The 20751-nt window shown below is 35.4% G+C and overlaps 1 protein-coding gene across 1 annotated transcript in view; it reads right to left on the bottom strand.

Moving 5' to 3' along the window:
- Positions 1-20751, bottom strand: part of EYS (eyes shut homolog) — a 1110009-nt gene that overhangs the window by 599262 nt on the left and 489996 nt on the right. Inside the window, exon 22 of the mRNA XM_074819828.1 lies at positions 5804-5925. Coding sequence (XP_074675929.1) covers positions 5804-5925 — 122 coding nt within the window. The remainder of the gene's footprint in view (positions 1-5803; positions 5926-20751) is intronic.

Raw genomic sequence — 20751 nt, 5'->3', positions numbered from 1 at the left:
ACTAAACAGCATCAGTTCCATAGTATTGCATGATTACATAAAGATAAATGATAAATAAATATACAAATATAGATAGATAAATAAAAGTAATATTAGTTTGTAAAGTTACTAATGGTAAGGACTAATGGTGTTGTACATGCAACATGATAGTGATTAATCACATGATAGTGATTAACAGTGATGAAGAATTCTGGCAACGTGTAATGTTAATGAACATCAGCAATCCACTAAAGAGTCATTATGAAGTTTGGAACTTGCAGTTTGTCAGTCTTTTTAAATATTCCCATCACAGAGATCACTAGTTTCCTCGATGATATATGCATCTATGTATTAATTTGTAACAAACATCTTTATTGAAGTTACAATGAAAGGAATTTATTCTTTATCATAAAGTCAGTGAGTAGAGATTCTGGATAGAGCTCTGGTGCTATGTAAGGACTGGCACTGTTAGACTGACTAACACAGTCAGTATAAGTCCCAATCATTGAACTAAGATACTGTAAGGATGACTACTCTGTATTTTTTTGAAGTTTTTTTAAAGAGGAAAAAGTTAAAAACAAAAGTAGCAAAGAGGGAAAGGGAGAAATCACAGGTTTTAAAATGGAACTGGACTTCAATTTAAACAGAGATTATAAAATGGTATCTTAGTGGATGGATTCAACCGCTGACAAAAGGATAACTTTACTGAAGCAAACACTGCAAGTGTTATAAAAAAATGTAAGATCAATAGCTGGCATAAGGAAATATATTTAAGTAAGTCTAATTTCTTGTTCAGTATGGAGAAGTCCATTGGTACATTATAAAAAGAAAAAGCAGCAACAACACACTTACCATCTTTACTGTTTATAAGAACCTCAATGAACACTGACAAAATGGCAAATAGCATGCATCTGTGGGATTCAATGTGAATATACAGAAAGAATTGAGTATTTTGGAAAGACACTTGGTTAATTCTCCAAGTTTTAACATCATAATGATTACAGCCAAGTCCTAAACTATTCTGCATCATTAGAAACACCAGTTCATCCACACAACTATGTTGCCTATTATTTTGCAAGATGAGTTGAAAAGATTTTCACTTAAAGTTTCCCTGTAAACTGGTAACAGCAAAGAAGACACGAGGGCTTTAATTAGGGTATGATATTATTAGGGCAAAACCTCAGAAGTATCAGGGGAGATGATACAATAGGATAGAGAAGAAATAGGGAATTCAACTGTAATGGATGCATCTGTCTATAACTGTTCAGAAACATAACTCGATAGATTATGCTATCATGAGAATTAGTGAGGTTCACAGGTACTGAAAATATATGCATGAAACTACTCTACATTAATTTATTTGCTGTACCATGTGCCAAACTGAAAAGTGACAAGAGAGAAAAAGAAATTTCTTAATTTATCAGCTGAAGAAAAATTAACTGGAATGAAACAGGAATTAACATCTTTGTCGGCAACATGGACAGTGGGATTGAGTGCAGCCTCAGCAAGTTTGCTGACGACACCAAGCTGTGTGGTGCAGTTGACAAGCTGGAGGAAAGGGATACCATCCAGAGGGACGTAGACAGGCTTGAGAGGTGGGTCTGTGTAAATCTCATGAAGTTCAACAAGGCCAAGTGCAAGGTCCTGCACCCAGGCTGGAGCAATCCCATGCACGAATACAGGCTGGGCAATGAGGGGATTGAGAGCAGCCCTGCAGAGAAGGACTTGGGAGTGTTGGTTGATGAGAAGTTCAACATAACCTTGCAATGTGCACTCACAGCCCAGAAAGCCAACTGTGCCCCGGGCTGCATCAAGAGAAGCATGGCCAGCAGGTCGAGGGAGGTGATTCTCCCCCTTTACTCTGCTCTTGTGAGACCCCACCTGGAGTACTGTGTCCAGCTCTGGGGCCCCCAACATAAGAAGGACACGGACCTGTTGGAGGGAGTCCGGAGGAGGCCACGAAGATGATCAGCAGCTGGAGAACCTCCCCTATGAGGACAGGCTGAGAGAGTTGGGGTTGTTCAGCCTGGGGAAGAGAAGGGTCTGGGGAGACCTTATAGCGGCCTTCCACTACATAAAGGGCACTACAAGAAAATTGGAGAGGGGCTTTTCACAAGGGCATGTAGTGATAGGACAAGGGGTAATGGCTTTAAAGTGAAAGAGGGTAGATTTAGATTAGATGTAAGGAAGAAATTCTTTACTGTGAGGGTGGTGAGACACTGGAACAGGTTGCCCAGAGAAGCTGTGGCTGCCCCCTCCCTGGAAGTGTTCAAGGACAGGTGGGATGGGGCTTTGAGGAACCTGATTTAGTGGAAGGTGTCTCTGCCCATGGCAGGGTGGGGTTGGAACTAGATGATCTTCAAGGTCCCTTCCAATCCAAACCACTCTATGATTCTATGATGAATTATATAACTAATTATTCACATTTAACAATTTAAGCTTGTGAGAGACTGAAATGTCAAATGACTGTCTCAAAGCTTGCTTGCATCTGTGCAAACCTCAAGGGCAAGCTGTGGCCTTTGGATTAGTCTAAGGAATGTCACCCAAGGAAGCAGGAATGTATCAAAGGAGGCACCCCCCACTCCCTTGCAGTTGCATTGCCAAACTCCTTAGATAAGCCTCAAAGAGGGAGTCATGGACTGAGCAAAACCAAATGTTTATCACCGGCTCCATGGTGTAGCCATTTGTGGCTCTATTGTGTATGCCAGACACCATGGATGCATTGCTAATGAACTGATAAGAAGTGAGCATTTCTGCCCCAGAAGGCAGATGATTAAGAAGCATGAAGTCAGCAAAAACCTATGGGACCAGAGGAAAAACTAAAGGTGGGCAGATATGCTAATCAGCTGATACAATGAACTTAAAAGGTAACAGAAAACTTTGCTGCGTGTGCACCCACCACTGAAGAAGACCAAGGACCAACGGGACACCGCTGAATCCATGGTGGTGACTATTCTTGAGACTCTATTCTGGATGCTTGCTTGATTTCTGTCTTTTCCTTCCATTCTGTCCTATCACTACCACTCTTCACTTTTAATAATAAAAACTGTTTTGGTAGTATGGCATTTGACCTCATTTATGTCTTAATGTCACTCTTGGGATCATATCAAAACCTCCCCTGAGAAAGCTTAACTATTGATTCAGTAATTTTCTTATTTTTGAAATAAAAATATGTAACTGAGGCTTTTTTTTTTTTCTGTCGGCATATGATTTATTTTCCTATGATGGAATCCATAGAGAAAAGCACTTAGTTTTTGCATACTTCAGTTTTGGCAGGAAGTTTTCAAATCAAGGTTCAAAAATGAGTAGTGCCAGATAAATAAATGAACTTAAAAGAGAAATTTTTAAATAGTAATCATGGTTTGTATCATTATTCTCATTATGACATATTTGAAACATGGTACAAAAATATTTCCTTTTGTATTATATTCAGCTGGGGTTTTTTTTCTATACAAAAATATATTTTTTATGCTGTTGTACAATAAATTACTTAGTTTTTCAAGAATGATGCTTTCAGATGGATTTACAAATACTTAACGAAAGGAAATTAATGCATATTATCAAAGGCATAAAAGAAAGTTACAGTATCTATCTTTTATATTAATTTAAGTTAGAAGTGATACAACATACCAGCAGTGGTATGGCTAACTTCAGAGAAATTCAGAAAATTCTGAATATTGTTGCCAGCAGCTAAACTTAGACCGGGAAAATAAACAGCACCAGAACAAGCCACAGGCAAGGAAACTGCATTGTCCATCACTGTTGCATTCTCAAAGCAGTTCATGGCCTGACTTTGGTCCAGACCAACTAGTGCTTGTCCAAAACAACGCCTACGCACAGCTCAAGAATGCCAATGATCTTTTCTATTAGGCAGTCAGAATCCAGCTATGCTGTTTTAAAGGCTCCATTTAATTTTAAAGATATGGCTGGGTGTCCTCAGGATCAGATACTGCCACTGCTTAGCTACCATGAGATTAACACTTTGTCTTGTCACTGTAGTTTTTAAGAGAAAAGTATTCAGAAAGGTAATAGAAACCAACACTTTATTAAGTAAGAGTAATTGTGAAAATAAGCAGAATGTCTTGTATCAACCAGAAGAACTCTAATGATTGAAATGAAATTGCTTTAGATGATACAACAAAAACATTGGTCTAGTTTTATTTTCCTTGTGATTGCCAAGTCTTAAAATCCCAGTTTCAACTACAGGTATTCTGAAGAAGTTGTTTTTGTTTGGCTTATCATGACCCTTGTATATGATGATCCAATGATACATCTAATTTTTCTGCTCTGTTATGTCAACTAGGACAAATAGCACTAAGGAAAAATGTGTGGTGCTTACAGTTCAAAACAATTCCCTTGTAAACATTTTCTGTAACAGTTCAGTATTTGCCCAATCCAGAAAAAGCACTTTTTGAGCATTTTTTTTTCTCATTAAACAGTAGAGAGTCTTTGGACTTGCTCATATATCCAGCTATGGATATATCCAGCTATTGATCCAGCTATGAATAAAATCAGGAGAAGCCATGTTACCTTCTGTCATATATATAATGCTTTCAGAGGCTGAAAAAGTAGGTAAAATGTGAGGACAGGTAATGATGCATGGTTGCAAAATGTTTGTCCTTGTGGATGCTGAAACTGTATATTTGCCTATACAATCCATTATATCATGTAAGAATTCAAATTGCCATAATGTAACAGCTAATCAGACATAAACAGTATGCAGTTATAATTTTTTTTGTTAGTATACTACAAAGAACTACAAACTTCACAAAAATAAGAACTACAAAAATAAAGAAACCTTTAAAAAATTGTTTTATGTTCCAACAGACTTAAAAAAGTGAAAAAAAGTAATTAAAAGTATTTTACCAGATTTTCACAGCCTCGCTATTCTTTCTCTGTTATTGGACTGAAAATATTCTACCAAAATAGGACATCTAATACTATATAAAAATGCAGTTATAAGATAACGCAAAGTATGTCAGTTAAATTCTGAACATAAACTAAGGCAAAAAAATATATTATATTGTATTATATTGTATTATATTATATAGACTATTTAACTTACTTAAATCTATCTTTGGATATTTGGGGGATTGTTTGTCTGTTTTCAACCGTGGTAGGTTTTCTTTCTGATTATTGTCTATATTACCAGGACTATAATCACTGCACAGCAGCTAGACTGTGTACAGTTATTATGCTGTGTTCTTTATGAAGCTATATCAGTATCTATTAAGAATTTATGTTCAGATACACTACTGTTCTAGTATTGACATTATAATATAGATAAACCGTAGCTACGAATAACAGAAGCTGATTGCCAGAGTTTTTACTGAGTCCTTATCCTCATAACACTGAAAGAAAATAATTTTTAAACCGTAAATGCATGCATGAAATAAAGATTGCGGTTTAAGTTAAAAATAATATGGTTAGTGTCAAATCCACATGCTTTCTCCCAGTTAAAGTACTATTTTGTTGTCATTTTAGGCCACAAGGTGGCAGCAATGATACAATCTCTTTAATCTAAGTTTGTACAACTATGTCTGTGCAACTACACTCCCACTTCTTTTACTCTTAAAGCATCTCCTGTGTTTAAGGGCATATGTGACAGAAGGAGATCCTATATTTTCTTTGACAAAATACTGTTCCAAAATAGATTGCTTGCTAAGTGTTGTGAATTGATGCTTTTTTAAAATAATTTTTAATAATTTAATAATTTTTGTGTAATAACATTCCATTCTCCAAGATGAGAAATACAATAATAACTGGATGCATAAGTCTGTCATTCCTGGAACTTAATCATACAGTGAGAAGATGCAATGCTTACCGATAGCTGTTGAAAAGATCCATGCAGGTGCCGTTGTTTTTACAAGGCACTGAATTACATTCATTTGATTCATTTTCACAAAACGTTCCTTCCCATCCCGGCAAGCAAGCACATTGGTACCTCTGTAATATATTAAGTAAAATAAATAATCTGTTACTTCTTGTATTTTTAATACAATTAAAACAGGTATTATTACTGATTGTTGTGTGATTTTTATCTTCTAACAGGTATTTCACCATTTCAGAACTTGAAAATTTTATAAATACATTAATAGTTTGTCCTAACACGATGAAAAGAGGATATGAGGTAGGTATGCAACAGTACTTACTGTCTACCTTTTTGTACAATCAACTTGTGTACCTCAAATCCTTTACTACCTCTTCCTCCCTCCTCCAGGATTTTGTAATAAAAGATACTATCTTTTCTATAAAACTGCTTAGCTACTACACTGACATGCCTAAAACACAGGCATTTACAATCATCTGAGTTGTACTGTTGAGCACACAGTTCAAACAGAACTCAATTATAAAAGAATTTATTATGGAAATTTTTCAGGATTATATAGCTATCTAACTTATTTAACACCTTTAATGTAAAATTGGGCATCAGTATATTAATTAAGCAGTACTACACAACTCATGACATGAGAAATACTGTCTCCTATGCAACGTATTAGAATACAGGGTGTATTAGCTAGTAATTCAGACAGCATAAATACAAGCCTTCTGGCTTTACGGTGATAGTATTCAATATACTAATGATCAGGTGTTGTGCATGCTAAATTTCTGACTGATTAAACTAAATAAAACTTCAGAAATGTGTGTATCCACCTCAAAAAGACATATGTCATTTTTCATCACACTGCGAAGTTATTATACCAAACTGTAACCACACTCCAGTATTATCTCCAGCTTCAATATTATCTGATATCTGCATGCACTGGGGTGTTTGACATAGTCTCACAGAAGTAAAAAGCATAAAATATCTTCTTCCTGACTATGTCATACAAAAAAAAAAAAAAAGAGAAAGGTGAATATTTGCTGAATTGATTATTAATTAGAGAGGCACAGCAATGCAAACACTTCCATTCAGCAGAAGTTTTAATTGCTTCTTTTGTAACATGCTTGCTTCTAACTAGGCCTCTTTCTACCAAAAGTTAGGAAACACTTTAATGGTAAGCATGACTACTGTGAATTATGTCATTACTTGCTAAACGTTGTAACAGCTTTCAGGGTAGATTTTAAATCCTATTAAAATCCATGTAAATTGGAAGCCATTATCAGACAGCAAAAAGAGTTTAGGATTTTAAAAGCTGATTGCGTAAATAAACTACCATAGCACAACGATCAAATGTGTAACATACGAGCACTGTGGCATCTACAGGTGTTTACAGTCTGCAAATCATATTGCTGCATTTTGTTACCGAATCTGCACTTTGGAAACAGAGACAATTGTGTTTCAAAGAGATACGGGCTATGAACTTATATTAATGGTAAAAGGAAATTATTAAATTTCCTAATACAGTTTAAAAATATAAGTTAAGCGTCAAAAGTCTGAAGGAAATGCATACTGGGCAATTGTCCCAGACATTTCTGTGATGATACTCTTACCCTCTACTCTCAAATTAAAACCTTAGAGTATTTTACTGGAACAAAGATAACAGAATAAAAAAGAAAGGAAGTTAATGGTTTAAAGTCAAGCTCAGTATGATTGTCCTGAGGTGTCATATAGTGTGGAACAGCTCCACCAATTCCAGTAATTAAAATTAAATTATCTACATGTATATTCTACTATAGCTGGTCAAATCAACTTTTGCACCACCCAATTTGTACATAGCGTATTTTTGATTTGTGTATTTCCCAACTGCATTTTGTTTTGTGCTCATATTGCAACACAGTTGCTATACTTGCTTGGGACACACCCATGATTTCTGTAGCATGGATTTTTCAAACCCACTGAGATAAATTTTAAAAGTCAGAAGATAAAACTGAAGGGTATCTTTCTGAGTTAAGATAGGGCATTTTGACAAATATGAAATATCAGTAACATATTTATAGAACAAAATAAAACAACAGAAAAATAATTGCATGAAAGCAGGTTGGACACGCAAAAAAAATCTCAGTATATACTGATGAGTTAACCGCATATTGTAATCAAAAAAAGTAACGTTTTGTCCTCTGTGTTTTACATAAGTGAGGCTATTGCATGCAACTAAACAAAACTTGCAACCTGGGGACTCCATCTGTTAAAACAGACAAAAAAACCCTTAATTGATAGTTTACTGTTAGTGCTCTGTACTCCTGAACTCAGGCTCAACAACTGCAAAACATTCTCCCTGAAGAGAGTAGAAAATTGGCAGTATGAGCCCAAGAAGTGGGAAATATTTGAAGTGACAGTAAATCAAAGGTTAATATAAGAGACAGAAAGATTTTGTAAAAATATTTTATATTTTTTAAATATAATACTGAGAGACAAACTTGAAAAGAGAAAATAAATTTCTGGGAATTGGGCCAAGGAAAGAAAAAAGAAAATACGTTTGAGACAAATGGCATTACCAGCCTACATGTTTTCTATTACATCATAGCCACACCCAAATTAGTTACTAAATACCTTAAATAATTTGGAAAGTTTTTCTGAGATTTCCTCAATTCCCTGCATATCTATCAGTGCTGTGAAAACAAGTGTTAGAATGGAAAAAAAAAATGCGACCAATAGAAAAGCCAAAAATGGGGACTACTAATCCATACCCACAAGTATCTATTAGACACCTCTTAATAACTGTTCTATTGTCAGGTTAGGTTTTCACATAAACCAGGAACATGACTTACTTCCAAAAAACTCTTCCAGAAATGGATTACAAAATTAGAAGTGAAAGAAGGCTGCCAACAGTTTTGTTTAGAAAGCAGCAGTATTTTTTCTGGTCTCACTAAAAACATCTATCAATCAGCTACTGAAATTCTATGCTTTGCAGATTTCTCATTACACGCAGATTGTCACATCAAGCACAAAACATTACTCACATGTATGCATATCCTGTATGGCTGCAGTACCCATTAACAAAAAAATCTTATATATTATTTCATCTCAGTGTAGATGTACAGTAACTGAAGGTGCCATGTTACAATAAATTATATATCAGTATAGGCAGATTAAAAAGGTATTGGTAGATACAAGACTTTCCAGAGAAGAACCTGGGGGTCCTGGTGGATACCAAGTTGTACACGAGCCAGCAATGCACCCCTGCAGCAAAAAAGGCTAACGGTATACCGGGCTGCACGAGGAGGAGTGCTGCCAGCAAGTCGAGGGAGGTGATCCTTCCCCTCTGCTCAGCACTGGAGAGACCACACCTGGAGTGCTGTGTCAGGTCTGGGCTACCCAGTACAAGAGAGATGGAGCTACTGGAAAGAGTCCAGCGAAGGGCCAATAAAATTCTTAAGAGACTGGAACATCCCTCATACGACAAAAGGCTGAGAGAGGTGGGACTGTCAGTCAGGGCACAGTATACACTGAAAAACATAAAAATGACAGGAAGCTTCACAGTGGAACGTATGCAGTGAATCAAGCAAGAGACTGGAGGAATAGGATTTGATATTTATATATTCATTCCCCTTTATTTATTGTAATGATGTATTACTATCCATCGTAGACAGATTAAAATAAATGGTACATTTGAGTTCCTTCAAATTATCTTTTGCTTGTCCTCTAAAGAACACAATAAATGCACAAATAACACCATAGTTATTCCTTGTACAGAGCTTTCCCTTGTACAAGATTTAGCACAGTATTTATAAGCAGTGGGTTTTACCAGCTCTACACAGGGTCAAAAACTGTATTTTTAATCTCCTGCATACATACCCAGAAAAATATATACTCACTAGCATGTCTTTATCCAATTAACTATGTGTGTGGTAAGAAAGTGTTATTTAAGAGCATTTGCATATTTTCCCTTCTCCAACACTGTAAATGAAGAATTAATCATTTCCTTAAGCCCTAGTTACTTTACTGGAAAATGGTAGCTGAACATCTGGCAAAGAGAAAGTACAATGAAAAAGGTTCATCACACACAACAAGGATCTGAAATACGAACATGGTAAATCTTCAAGCCTGTACTTTGCATGTGTATGTTGAGCAGAATTTTTACCATACAGGTATATGCTCCAGGTACTCTTCCCATGTACAGAGCAAGATTTCAATGGAAATAGTTTAATTTTTAATGATACTATGGAGTTGGGGCATTTTGGGGGGTTGTTACAGTTTTTATTTTACATGAAGGACAAAAACCACCTTGCCTGGAAACAGAAATACACAAACGGAAATCTAGAAATCTCCCTTTATTCCATGTGTTCCAAGTTCTTCTGTCAGACCACGTTTCTTGTGGTGTAACTCTTTTTCCATTAAGGCCAAACAGGATGAGCATATTATAAGACTGCTTATCACTGGCACATAATGGGAAATGTACTCCAGCAAGAAACCTCAGGTTTGCCTTTGAGATTGTTTTTTTTTCCCTCATGAAAAATTATGGTCTTTTTGCCTCTGCAGAAAACTTTACATCACAAAATTCTGTTCTGTTGGAAGCAGGGCTTTTTCCTACAAAAATCCTTCATGCAACTTAATTTCGTTAGTGCTAACAGCAGTTCATTTAACCTTGTGAAATAAATGTGAACATAAAAATGTAAGCATCTGTGAAATCATATTTGTAATTGCTCTAAACCATATTGAGTTCCTAACATTATTTATGCAGCCTTTTTTGTTAATTTAAGGGTCTTTTCCAAGTTGCTACTTTAAAGCTTCACTTTTAAGTTATTATTGATTTAACTATTTACATAACCATACATATTCACTAACAAAATTAGATTATTCCTATTTTTCATTATGACATTATTTTCATTATGCAAGTTTGTTTGTATTCATATCCTAAATAAGCAAGCTGATTTTATAAAAATAATTTAAAAAAAAGAAACCCAGGATACCTGTTCATCTTCAGTTTTACTAAAGAAAACCAAGCTAAACCAAGATTTATGCAGAGTGAACTCCCAGTAACTACACTACCTTTCAGCCTTCTCGTAATGAGTTATTTACCTGTTCTTCACAGGATGTAAAAACAGTGAATGTAGTAACAGTGTTGCTCCACAACTGAAAGAAAATTGACTTCTGAGACATGAAGAAAATCTGCAATTGACCCTGTTTTTCCTAGTCTGAAAGACATACATGGCTTGGTCTAGTATTAGTTAATAACCTAACTCATAGCAAAGAAACACTTTTTGGGGGTAAGCGGAGGTTTGCAATATGATTACGAATTCTGATATTAATTGGATGAACAATCATAATAAGCAGTATGAAAGACTAAGGTGAAAAAAAAAGTATGAAACATGGATTTGGAATTGTTCTAATTTCTAAATTTCTAAACAGTGCTACAAGAACTGAATCATTCTGATAAAACCACTATTTAAAAATCACCAAAATCAGTTACTGAATCTTATTATTAGAATCATTACCTGTCGTATTCTTATGTGCTACTTTATTTAAAAAGGTTTTTTTCTATTTTACTCTTCTTAAGTAAGTTATAAAGCCTATGTGATTTTTGTGCTAAGCACTGCAAAATGTGAAATACTAAGATAAATAACTTAATATTAAGTACTAGCTATCTACAGAAGTTGAGATAGCATTATGGATTTTCAAAAGCTTAGCTGCTCTCTATTTTTAGTCATATACCCTTCCCTAAACAATATGACATGTTAAAAATTATGACCAGTATATTTATTTGTCCTTCCAGACCTACTTATATTCTTTCGCTCCTGGAGTTATTATAAATTATATATTATCTGATATCAAGAATAAAATAATTTATTTTCTTTTAAATTTTAAGTAAGGATTACAGGAGAAACAAAGAACATATCTAATTTGCTTATCTCTCCCACCTTTTAAATAGTGAATTAGTTAAATTAGCAAGAAGGAGCACATTTAAAAGAGCTAGTACAGGCAAAGTTTGATGAGCTGTGATGAGCTTTGTCTTACATTGTAATATTTCTATATCTGTGTATAATAAATGCATTTAATAAATATATGCAAAAAGTACAATTTTAATCTTATTTCAATAGCACATCATAGTAAATACAAGCTTACATTTTCATTCAACGCAGGCTCCAGCTTAAAATATGGCTGGTATCTAGACATATTTACAACTCTAACTGCACTTACAGTAATTTGTGACCACAAGAAAAATGATCTTAAATGGAAATACTAGTTATTTGCACTGCATATCCTTATACATGACCTTTTCATAAAGTGGTAGTGATAGCTTTGCTAATAAATTCATAGTCATCAATGGTTTTGATATTGATCATTTTAAAGTGACACATTTGTAAAAATACAATAATGAAAATTTAGTGCTCTTAAATGACTATGCTAGCAATGATTTCTCTTCAAATTATTTTACATTTCATGTTCCCATTGCAAACAAATGCTGGCCTATGCTGGCCTGTGCCTTTAGAATTTAATCTATTACTGCTCAGATGTGACAGTTCTCATAGTCCAATGGAAATCTTGCTGGGGTTAGTTTTCGCTGTGAAGATTCATCTGTAACATGCTGAGGCATACAAACATGCAACATGGCTTCTTCTCATATTGACACACATTCACTATTTGAGAACAGCCAATATTAAACATTATGTAAGCATTAGGTTTGCAGAAGAAAAGAAAAATACTAACAAATCCATGCCTCTATGTTCTTGTATTTTTCTAGTTATTTTAAAATATTATTCTAGGAAACACTACAAGAAATAACAAGCATTACAAGGCCATAAGAAGTATTTAAAAACAATCATTAAAATAAAAAACTCTGACAGTGAAAGTGTTTAAAAATTATTGCTGCACTTCGGGAAAGATTCTTGTTACGAAAGTTGAAGGATTTCTGGGAAAAAAATAAGTTTTAAATTTAACTGTTTTTAGAAATGTAATTCTATGTATGGGCCTAATCTAGCCAGACTAACAGTAATCCTATGACAACAAACTAGTCAGTTTGAGATCTGTTACATAATTAATAATCGGTGATAGACTATTTTTTTGTCTCTATTTCTTGACCTCTGCCATTTATTCTATTTATACCTGTCTTTCATTTCTCTCCCAGAAAGCTTACCAGGAAATATGTCAAAGAAATCACCTTCAACATGACAGGTACTGAACAGCACAGGAGAACTAATGAAGAACAACAGCCTTAAGTTGTTTGTGCAAAATAAACCAAATCACTAGTCCACTTAGTGACAGATATCTGCGTATCAGCCTTTGATCAGTGTATCTGGTTTGATGTCTAGCTCAATTATTCAATGAATAGTGAAAGGTCATAAACACATTCCTGTTAAGTAGAAGAACTGACAGGAACTTGACCCACCTAAAAGCTTGTCCAGAGCTTTCAGTTTGCTCCTAGATCTCAAGTAATAGCACAGCTATGGGAGTTAGTTGTGATATTCCAAAGGAATAGTCTAGTTACTGACAGACAGAAATAAGATTTTGTTTCTGAATTTCAAACCTGATGTTGATGCTGGAAGCTTTTTAATAAAGTAAGAAAAAGCAGTAGAACAACTACCGTTTTCCATAAAACAAAGCTATCTGGTATCTTAACATAATAACTGATTCAACTTTAGACCTTAAGCATATGACCATTATCATATCAGTATACTTCAAATACCACAAAGTGCCATTTTTGCCAACTTCAGGTTCAAAAGTAGAGGAAAGTTAAAGAAACAGGCTGTTCTGAAAATACTTCGACCCTAATATCCTTAGAAGCACCCAGACATTCACAGAATTATTTGATGTCAAGTTTTTTCTTTTGAACTTTCACTCATGCCTACTTTAAATTTATGGAGCATTCAGTATAATAAATCACATTACAAATTAATGTGCTGCCTCTATCACATCTAATACACAGAGGTGAGTTTCTGAATGTGCTAAACCTAGGCACTTGTGCCCTCCTGGAAGTAAAGTTGGCATAAAACAACCAGCTAGACAGCTAACAGGCAAGGATCAATGAAAATGAGATGACTCTGTAATAAAGAAACAAATTTTGTTCAGTCTAATCTGGTATTCATATGTATACCTGAAGACATTTTATTCAATCTAATCCAGTATTATTATAGACTAGAATAAGAGGGCTTCAAAATCACACACACAAGCTGTAAAAGAAAGTGATGTCATTCTCCAGACTAAAAAATGATCCAAGTATCAGCTCTAGTAATGGACATAAAACTGCTGACAGAGCCTCTGGAGTGGACAAAGGAAATTAGTTTAATATAGAAACTAGGAGCGTATGAAGAACAAATTATAAGAAGAAAGTTGGGGGGGGGGGGGGGAAGCATGACCTGGCCTAACAACATAAAGACAAACATCAAGGAGCGAAACATTAGAAAAAAAGATAGAAACCCATACTTTTTGTGACAAAATGAGAGCTGCTCAACCTTAATTAATTATAACTTCATTTATATTAGATTCTTATGACATTAAGTTTATCCCATTGTCTCTGAAACTAGAAGTGTGCTGACTGTCTGGTCACATGGTGTCTCTGCATTTCAGTACCTCACAGCAATCCTTGTTTCCTTCTAGACGACTGAGAAAATTTGTGTGGCAGCCTGGCACGAAATGAGCACTGCCTAAGCCTCAGGCAACTCCCCCGTGACCAGCTGCTAATGGCAATGCTTGCCAGCCTCCAGAGAACCTTCCAGAGAGACAGGCAGGGAGGACCCACACAGCGGCAGCCAACCACCAGGCTCTGTGGGAACCTGAACCAATCAAAACCGGGCATTTCTTTTCTGCTCCTATGACTGACAGGAGCTGTGGTCGCTGAGGGAGAATGAGAAAGTGGATCCACATTCACCTGGGGCTCAATTTACAACTCTTAGGGCTTCACTGTGCTGGTTTTCAGAGCTGTATCATCATTCTTTGCTTTTTTAATTAGATCAACATGCAAAGAAGTTTAAAATCTGGTGGAACCTCCCCCATGTATTCAGTTTATACAGCTAGATAGTTACTAATGTCCAGGTAGCACTGTGCATGCCTTTATGAGAAAGTTCACCAAATTTATTGCTGAGAGTTTTGTCATTCTGAGCCCAGTGCTGAAGCTCCTGGAAGGCCAGTGGGTGCCTGGAGCTGGACGGGCAGGGTTCCCCAAAAGGGGAAGTACAGTGTCCCCAGATTCTGAGTCACTAAATACTGTGTAATTTTATAGAATTTATCCCAGGCCAAAAAATAACAGTGGTGCAGGTATTTGGTATGTATCCTCTGTATTGGAAACTAAACCTCAGCGCTCTTTTCACTGTTTTTTCAGTCACAATCTTGCATTACCAAAACTGAGTACCTAACTGTCTGATAATGCACAACTGAAGTTCATCCACTAAGAACTTGGAAGAACCTGTTTAACAGAATCACCTAGTGATAGCTGCATTCATAAGTAAAAAATTCATAGTAGTTTCTGATTGTAAGAGAACTTCTGTAACTAATTCTTACAGTCTCAGAGCAGCTTGTTATAGGAATCAATACTTTCTGGCAAAGAAATGAATTGTGTTCAACAGTCTAATTCACTTGTTATATAACATGATTTATAAATAAGTCACCAAAAGTCAAATATTCTTTTGAAAACCAAATTATGTAATTGAAAAATCAATGAGAGTTTGCTTTTGAGGTTTCTTCTAAAAATCGTATGTCAATTAAAATATGAATAAAGAGGCTGTAGAACAGGACAGAAAAGCTAACCCTGAGATATATTGTGTATATATTTATTAGCTAAGGGTTGTCACCTTTTTAAAGATACAGTTTACTAGAAGGAAAAGAGAGAGAAAAGAAACTTTAAAATTGAAGACAGACTATAATATAAACTGAGCGATCGCATCATGACCAACCCCCACTATTTTTAGAAACTTTTTCCAGTCTCAAGTTTTTCTCGCTTCTTTTGAATGTATTTGTCTTACTTTGTCTTGAAAATAAGAACAATGATTTTAACAGCAGCAGCAGCTCCAAACTTTAATAACCTGTTTCTATTTTTCTGTAAAAATGCAAGTTAATCCTACATTTATTAACATATTAAAGGACTATTAGGAAGGGATTTCCATTATGAAACATTTATACAGATAAAAGAAGAGGGAATAGGAGTATTCTTACAATAAAATCCTAACTTAATACTTTATATTCAAATGTTAAGAACTGTCGTCTCTTTCTCTGTTTTCCTAACACATAATTAAAATGATTTTAGACAGTATTTAGGGGGAAGTGATAAAACCATCAATTATTTGTGCTGTAAGTAGACTACACTGTGAGCTTAGGGAAGTTATGCTTTAAGAAGTTATGGCTTTGGATTTTATTGTTCTATCTATATTTGGTATGGTAGAGGTTAACCTGTTAGCTTATATTTCATATGAGAGAAAGAAAAGGCTTTTCTCTCTGATAGCAGCAAATTTAAAGACTTTCATTCTAATCTTGTAAGGCTGTAAAAATACTTAATCTTAGCTATAACTTTTTCTGTCTCATTTCCACTCCCTGGGAGAGCTTGATCCTATTATGGGAAATCTTTTGTAATTTGCATGTTGTGGGCCTTCCTGGAGTTTGTCTCTTACTACGCTAATGAAGTTCTATTTCTGAATATTGAGGGTGTTTGCCTACAGAACTTCAGGAGGCTCCACACCTTTTAATGGTTTAACAAACAGTGTACCCATGTTTTGCTGATTAAGGATACCAATTAAACTCAGACACCAGAGTGACAAGAGTAGGCGTATTTTACTGGTGATAACCAAATAATGTAACAGTGTAATACAGAAAACATGCAGTAAGAAAAGGCAGAATAGTGCACTTAAAGCAACAAACAGGAAAATACAGGGTAATGCATCAAATCATTACTACATGAGAGAGAGAACAGTGATTAAGAAAGATACCTCACCACTTGCATATATTATCATCATCATCCAGACCCACAGTCGCTGGGGAGCCCCGGTTGCAGCGAGGATTTGGAGAGCCTGTCCCGGCAAGTGGGAAATCCTACGCGGTGTGTCCACCCATAGGTGAGGCTTCCAAAGTCGCTGTGTTTCTAACAAGGCCAAATACTTGGGTTCTCAGCCTTGAACAAGGCTGTGAAAGGAAAGTTGGATACATTCTCTCAGCATTTTATCCTCACTAATGATTATATTCTAAGCCACGTCTTTCACTAGTGAGCTTACATACTTTGTTAATGATTACATACTAAGTTAGCAGCTTCAGCTTGGGGCCTGTTGTTCAGGCTGCAGTATTTCAATGCTTTAGCACTTTTTACACCAGCATAAGTGGGCTGTTATAACTTAGTACAATACCTACTAGCACAATGGTTATCAGTTATAAAATACACAGGGTTCATCTATAGGTCAACTCTGGCTTGGGCTTGTTGTCCAAGCCTTAGCACGTCAACCCACTACCCATATTTATTTAGTCTATTACAATTTATGATGCTGGTGCATAGTTAGGGCTTTTCTTCATTCTTGGGATTTCAGCAACATATTGATGAGACAGACAGTCTCATCAACAAGCCACAAAAATATTACTTGTGTCTGAAATTTGTCTACAAATGTGATAAATCACATTTCTTCTTTTCCTATCCGAGTAATTGCAGTTGTGTCATCATTAGGCCACTGTCTCTCTCTTTCTTTCTTTTTAATTTTCCCTCTTTCTCTCTCCACCACTAAAGATGCATCCTTCTACTCATGGAATCTTACCCATGCCCTGGAGGGAACTGGACAAAGGTGTGGATTTGTGCAGCCAGTGGGACGATAGCAAGGAATACTATAAGCCAGCAGGAAAAAAAAAAAAAAAAGACCAAAGTGCAAAACTGATAGGAATGTGAGGAGACAGCAGTGGACCCTGGATGGATGTACTGGCTTAGGGAGCTTTAAATGGGGGAAAGCAGTTGAAAAATAGGATAGGAAAGTCAGATAGGGAACTGAAGATTCAGAGTAATGAGAGCATGAAAGGACATAACCTCTGATTAAGCAATCTTTATTAGCATTTGTAGATCTTTAGCAAATCTAATTTGTATTGTCTTCTGTTAGTGGGTCAAACTGTGAATTGAGGGATGGTGTGGAGAAATGGGTTTTCTGCAGGTTGGAAGAAAAAGGCTGTGAAAGCATTGTGAGAACTCCAGATTTAGGAAATCATCATAGTATATTTCCCACCAGCCATCTCAGGTACATAAATTTAGGACCATGGTTTGTCAAGACACACATGTAAGATACCTACTCTCCCTTTTTCACCTACAGTGTCACTTTTTGTTCCTGAGGTACAGAAATGCTATGTAAACTAATTTTGAGATGCTAATTTCTGGAAAATATGAACATGTATGCATATACAACTCCATTTGGTTAGACAAAGAGAAAACAGAAAATTAGTTCTCTCAATGCAGTCATAAATAGAAGTTATCCAAATAATATATTACCATCAAATATTATTCTCACAAATTACTTGTTTTTCAGGAATTCCCCAAAATTTTCTGCTTCAAAATTTCCAAGGCATTGTAACCAATGTCAGGGTCCTCCTTCTATAAAACTTTGGTATGCATTACTTACTGAAACTTGTTGCACTCATTTGTAACTATGTAGTTTCAAAACAATGTTTTAAATCAGAAGAAGAGTGGGACAGAGAGGGCATTTTTGCATGATACAACAGAGCAGACACTTATCTGTCATCTAAAAAAATTAGATTTCAAATCCTTTTTAATTCATATATCTCACTAAATTCTGTGTTTATATATTTTACTTTGATCATATGCCCAGAGGAAAGTAAAACTGTAAGTTGATGCAACGGCATATGATTTAATTTAACTTTTGGAATTAAATCAATATAATACTGGGCATAGTTGTTTTTTTTTTTTTTCTTTCTCTTAACTTTAACAGAAAACTTTAGTATTTTCTTTTAAAAAGTGTAGTATTAGTGTACAAGCATGTCTTAAAAGGTTAAAAGCTCTTAGCTCTCTGCTAATAAAGTGAAAACTAAGTAAGTTGAGTCCCATACTGGATTCTTCCATTAGTGAGATTGAAGCTTAATATATTAAGGACCAAGTTTTTATACTGCTGCCCCAGGCCTGAGGCTGAGCTCTCTAAAAAGGGAAGCAGACAGCTGGGACATTGTAGAAGGCGAGTGTAAGAATTTTTTCTTGGATTTCACTTGCCATCAGAGTGGAGTCAATTTACTCCAGCATGGAAAGCTTATAGCTTACTTTCACATTAGTAACAACTCACAGGCCAGCTCCGGCCTAAAGAAGGTAGGGACAGGCTGTTGCAGTCATAAGATGAATGAGTTACTGCTGCAAAACTTTATACCAAGAGTTAAAGGTAAGAGGTAGAGGGGTGGAAATTCAAGACTGACACTCAGTGGGAAAAAATTGGACTAGATTCTTTGAATCAGATGTTTTTAAACGTAAGTGGATAGCTGCAGAATTGTTAAAAATACAAATGTAAATAAGCTATTTTTCTCCAACTAAATGATTGTTTCTGAAAAGTGTATAAAAAGCTAGAAAATATCACTGCTTAGAAACGCTGAACATTGAAAGTTATTTTTAAAATAAAAATGGTTTCAAGAATTGCTCCTGCTCCTATTTTCATTTGCATAATGTGTGTATAATCTGTAAGATAATACAGCAGAAGAAAACAAAGCAGAACTCTGTAACATTCTGTACATTGAGATATCATGAGATAATGAAGTGCAGCAGAACATCTTGCTGTTTTGGTATTTCATTAAACATGCATACTACGAACAAGAATAAAGAGTATTTGTTTACTGATATGTATGGAAAAAGCCAGCATAAGCACTATTCTGGATTAGTTGCCACCATTGTACTCAATAATAGATGAGGAAGGATGGTGCTTATTTAGAATACAAACCCTTAATTCATAATGAATAGTCTCTTCATTTAAAAATGAAGATGAGCAGCAGACTGGGTTCTTTACCTAAAATTTAAAAAAACCTAATTTTTTAAATTTTTTTTTTTTTTTTTTTTTTCAGAATGACCATTAGTCATGTTAGTAACCAGTTACAGAATAATAAAAAGTAACGGTACATATACACACACAAAAACTTTGTAGGAGACAATGACTTTGTACTCATGTTTAATTTTTCCAGAAATATATCAAGCAACCTTTCTTTCCTCATGAAAAGCACAGATATATTTAGGAGAAGGAGGAAAGAAGCTCATTTGCCATCTAAATGCCTAAAAAGCCAAACAGGAAGGACTTAATATTCACATGAATAAATTGTGACATACAGGACAGTACAGAACTGAATTTTAAAGATTCTATAGATAAGGATGAAGCAGTTCTATACATTAGGGGTATGTGACCAGAACAAGAATCAAATCTAGAAGTAGGGTCAAGAAGTGTGAAAATTGCCAGGGACAGGATGAAAGCAAGAACAGTGTGAAATAACAAAAAAGAGCAAACTGCTTCCTCTTCTTCTTTTTCTTCCCTCAACACATGATTCCATCAGAAAAAAACCTGGGGTTTTAGCAGTAAAATGGTAAATAAAATTTGGTAACCCAAGGACAGTACAGGCAAGGGTGGAGGAGATGCAGCTGCTTGAGTTATCTCACAGGAATAGGTTTCAGATTTTTAGGGGAGGGGAGAAGCTCATAATCTTCCTGCTAAATTCACCTCTGCAGACATGTGTGTTTTTAATGCTACAGATAAGATAATCACAGAATGACTTAGGATGATAAGACTTTCATTGCTGTTTTAATCCAGTGATCCCTAGAAGAGGGAGATAGTATCTCTAAGCATTCAAATGTAACAATTACTAGTTACTATATTAAAAAAAGTTCTTGTAGATTCAATCTCACTGATAATTACAGTTAATTTTTTTAACATATTCCTAAAAGAAGCAGCTTCCTCTTTTTCCTCTATCATTCTATTGGCTTTGAAATTTTAAACACGAGCAATGCAGTGAGGCAAAGA

The sequence above is a fragment of the Strix aluco genome, chromosome 3 (assembly GCF_031877795.1).
Source record: "Strix aluco isolate bStrAlu1 chromosome 3, bStrAlu1.hap1, whole genome shotgun sequence".
Classification (NCBI taxonomy): domain Eukaryota; kingdom Metazoa; phylum Chordata; class Aves; order Strigiformes; family Strigidae; genus Strix; species Strix aluco.
This window is presented reverse-complemented; position numbering and strand designations above follow the sequence as displayed.